The sequence below is a fragment of the Aplidium turbinatum genome, chromosome 15 (assembly GCF_918807975.1).
Source record: "Aplidium turbinatum chromosome 15, kaAplTurb1.1, whole genome shotgun sequence".
Classification (NCBI taxonomy): Eukaryota; Metazoa; Chordata; class Ascidiacea; order Aplousobranchia; family Polyclinidae; genus Aplidium; species Aplidium turbinatum.
In genome coordinates, this window is record NC_137486.1 from 10473311 (window position 1) to 10476509 (window position 3199).

Consider the following 3199-nt stretch of genomic DNA (forward strand, 5'->3'; position numbering starts at 1 on the left):
TAAAACTAAATATTTAGCTATTTCTGAGATGATAACAAGGAAGCATGGAAAAAGAAGATAAAAACACCATGAACTTACTTGAAAATCAGTATCATGTTATTCGATGCAACTCACGAGAAACTGACACTGTGCATGCGAATCATGTCAATGCAGAACAAAAACCTCTACAATGCTTTGACTCCAGCAAAGAAGCATTACTTCGACTAATATCAACTACCAATGATCCCGAAGAAGATATTTACACAGCTACAGCAGGTAAAGACTTAAGTGAGCTTGCACCTGAGGAAATCAATAAAACTGATGAACGTTCTGATTCTTCAGAAAAGTGTGATGAAGCATCTGACGTCCAAAATCAAAATGAAGAAACCAGTAACAGTGTTGACACATTCTCTGACACCACTTCAAACAATAACATCACCACTAATAAGGCAATTAAAACCGACTTGGCATCTACTAATTTGACAAATAAGGTTGATTTTACAACATCGGCCACTGGCAATACTTCATCTGGTGATGAATGTCAACTTTCAAAACATCAAGATATAGTTAACACAATAAGTGACAAAAATAAGGATGGTGAATCACACAAAGGTTTTGTCCAGGGATCACAAAATGTTGAGTGTGTTGAATTTGCTACTAGCCATTCAAATGTTTCGTCTGATAATTCTGAGGTGCAAATGCAAAAAAGTAACAGTCCTAATGTTGGACCGTGTTACGATGAAAGTGTTCTTGACCCTAATGTTGAAATGCCAATTGAAAGTCAATCACCACCAAGTGAACTAGCGTGTGATAATGAGGATACTCCTTCTAGTGTATCAGAAAAGCTTGACATACTAAAGTATGCAAAATCTGAGTGGAAAGGAACAACACACAAAGCAGAATGTTTGCGTCAAGGCTACATAAAAATCACTGAAGAAACTAATTGTGAGTTTATGCGGAAAATTCGTGGCGATAACTATTGTGCTTTTCGAGCTGCAGCCTTTCAAATTCTGACACAAAATACACAAGTTCTAAGTAGCTACCCAAATTGGCAAAATCACATCTTAAATCTTCCTGAAAGGCTCACACAAAACCATGCATGCGGTTGGTTGAGTCAATGGACATTTGCAGACAGGCTGCCATCAGGCACAGAGAACAGAATTTTGATCATGAAAGAATGCCTTGCCTACTTCATTGAACAAAAACAATTATCTGAAACCATGGAGAATAACAGCGATCGGCAGGCATATTTTTTAGCTTTATTTAATTCAGGAACAGTGCATGAAATTAAAGTTTTTGAAGCAATGAAGTTGATGATGCTAGAAACAGCCGTGTCTCTCTATGATGCAAATTTGAATGGAGATCCTGTGCCAGTGTTTGCTTGGCTATTGTTTGCGAGGGATACAAGTGAAAATCCTTACAATTTGATGATAAATCATCTGAATCCTGCTGGAAAAACTGGTGGATTAGAACAGGTTTGAATAAAAGATGGAGTGTCTGATTATAATATGTATAAGATGTTGGGTCATTTTATGTGTGACTGCAAAACATATGTTTAACTGTGCAAAATCAATTTTCAAACTTTTAAACTGGAGAGTGTTAGCAAACAAGATTATTTATTAGTTTCTGTAGTACTGGTAACCAATTCTTTTATTTCAATTTCAAACAAAATGTTTCACTTTTCAAAGGTAATGCTTGCAGAAGAAATTATGTTAATAACACTGGTCTACAAAAAAAGAATTTTTTTTTTGCTCCATGAACTTTGAAGACTGATTTAGAGTAATTTTGGGGTGCTGAATCCGAATCTGACCTCAGATTTATCCTGTCACGTAAGGTTTGTGAAATATGATTACAACAAATTGTTACTTTTGTCAAAAGTGGAAGATTTGGCGTTGCGTTTACCACCAACATATGCAGTGCTGTAACGAAAGGTTAGTGTTAGACAGGCCAAAACAGCCTAAATATGGTTACTGAACAAGCATTGTCATAGGCTTGCTTAAACCTTTGTGGTTTCATGCAAAACGTTGACCGGGGGAGGGGGTCAGTTACACTTATAGCCTCCCTTTTAGCTTGTTATTATTGCCTTGTTAATAATGTTGCTTAGAAAACAAATTGGTATCAAAATTATAATTGGTAGGTGTATTTCAGCTACTTATGCACCACATGGCCTGGATTTCTGGATCTTGCACAATGTGTATGTGCAATAAACGCAACGTCAAATCTTCCACTTTTGACAAAAGTAACAATATGCTGTTATCATATCTTACAAACCTGACGTGATAGCATAAATCCGAGGTCAGATTCGGATTCAGCACCCCAAAATTACTCTAAATCAGTTTTCAAAGTTCATAGAGCAAAAATCGTGTAGACCAGTGTAAAATATATAATATTAGAATGCCCACTACACCACAACATGTATATACATTTATTTTATTATTGCATCAGTTAATAAATGAACTAGGCTATATAACAATTAATGTGTACAAAATAACTTTACAAACTGCATAACCGTCATGAGGCTTTTTTGTGCATAAACGATAAACAGTTTTTAGATGATTGTAGTCTGAAATTGAACTTCTTTTAGGTTGAAATGTGTTTACTTGGCCAGGCGCTTGAAGTAACCGTGCAAGTGTTTCGACCGTCTAACGTTGAGCAAGAGGATTTCGTTACTTACTACCCTGATCACATGGTTGCAAGTTGGGAAAAAATAAAACTAATTGCTGAAGATGACAGACATTATAATATCGTCATTTCATAATTATGATTTTATGTTTTTTGTTGTTGTTGTATGTAAATTGTAAGTAGTACATGCTATATATCCTTTAACTGTGTTTTATATTTTCACAGTCTGTTTGTTATTCATTAATAAAACTTTATTTTGAATTTTATTTTTCTTTCAAAACTCTTCTCACTATTGTAAAACAAACAAATTGTTTTGATGACGTCGTGGTTAATTGACTGTTGAAAAATTTGCAATAGTTGTCACTTGTCACCCGTCTTTGCCCAGACAACAAAATCCGTCGCAGCTGTTGAATCAATATAAAAATAAATAAAATTGGTTTTCTGTCTAGAAAGTTGATTAGACATAGCAATAAATTTTGCATTTTGTTCAAAGAGAAACTCATTGATGCTTTGTTATGGGAATTATATCTATATCATATTGATATTACTGTGAATTTTCTCTTACACTGTTTGCAGGAAACTCTGCGAGTTAACTTCG

The 3199-nt window shown here is 34.8% G+C and overlaps 1 protein-coding gene across 1 annotated transcript; it reads left to right on the top strand.

Annotated features, from left to right (window-relative positions):
- The first annotated feature begins 346 nt into the window (after positions 1 to 346).
- On the top strand, positions 347 to 2993 carry LOC145784823 (ubiquitin thioesterase otulin-like). The gene is made up of 2 exons (XM_082596664.1): positions 347 to 1454; positions 2564 to 2993. The coding sequence occupies exons 1-2, from the start codon at positions 678 to 680 to the stop codon at positions 2735 to 2737; spliced, it is 951 nt and encodes a 316-aa protein (XP_082452790.1). The 5' UTR covers positions 347 to 677; the 3' UTR covers positions 2738 to 2993.
- The last annotated feature ends 206 nt before the right edge of the window (positions 2994 to 3199 follow it).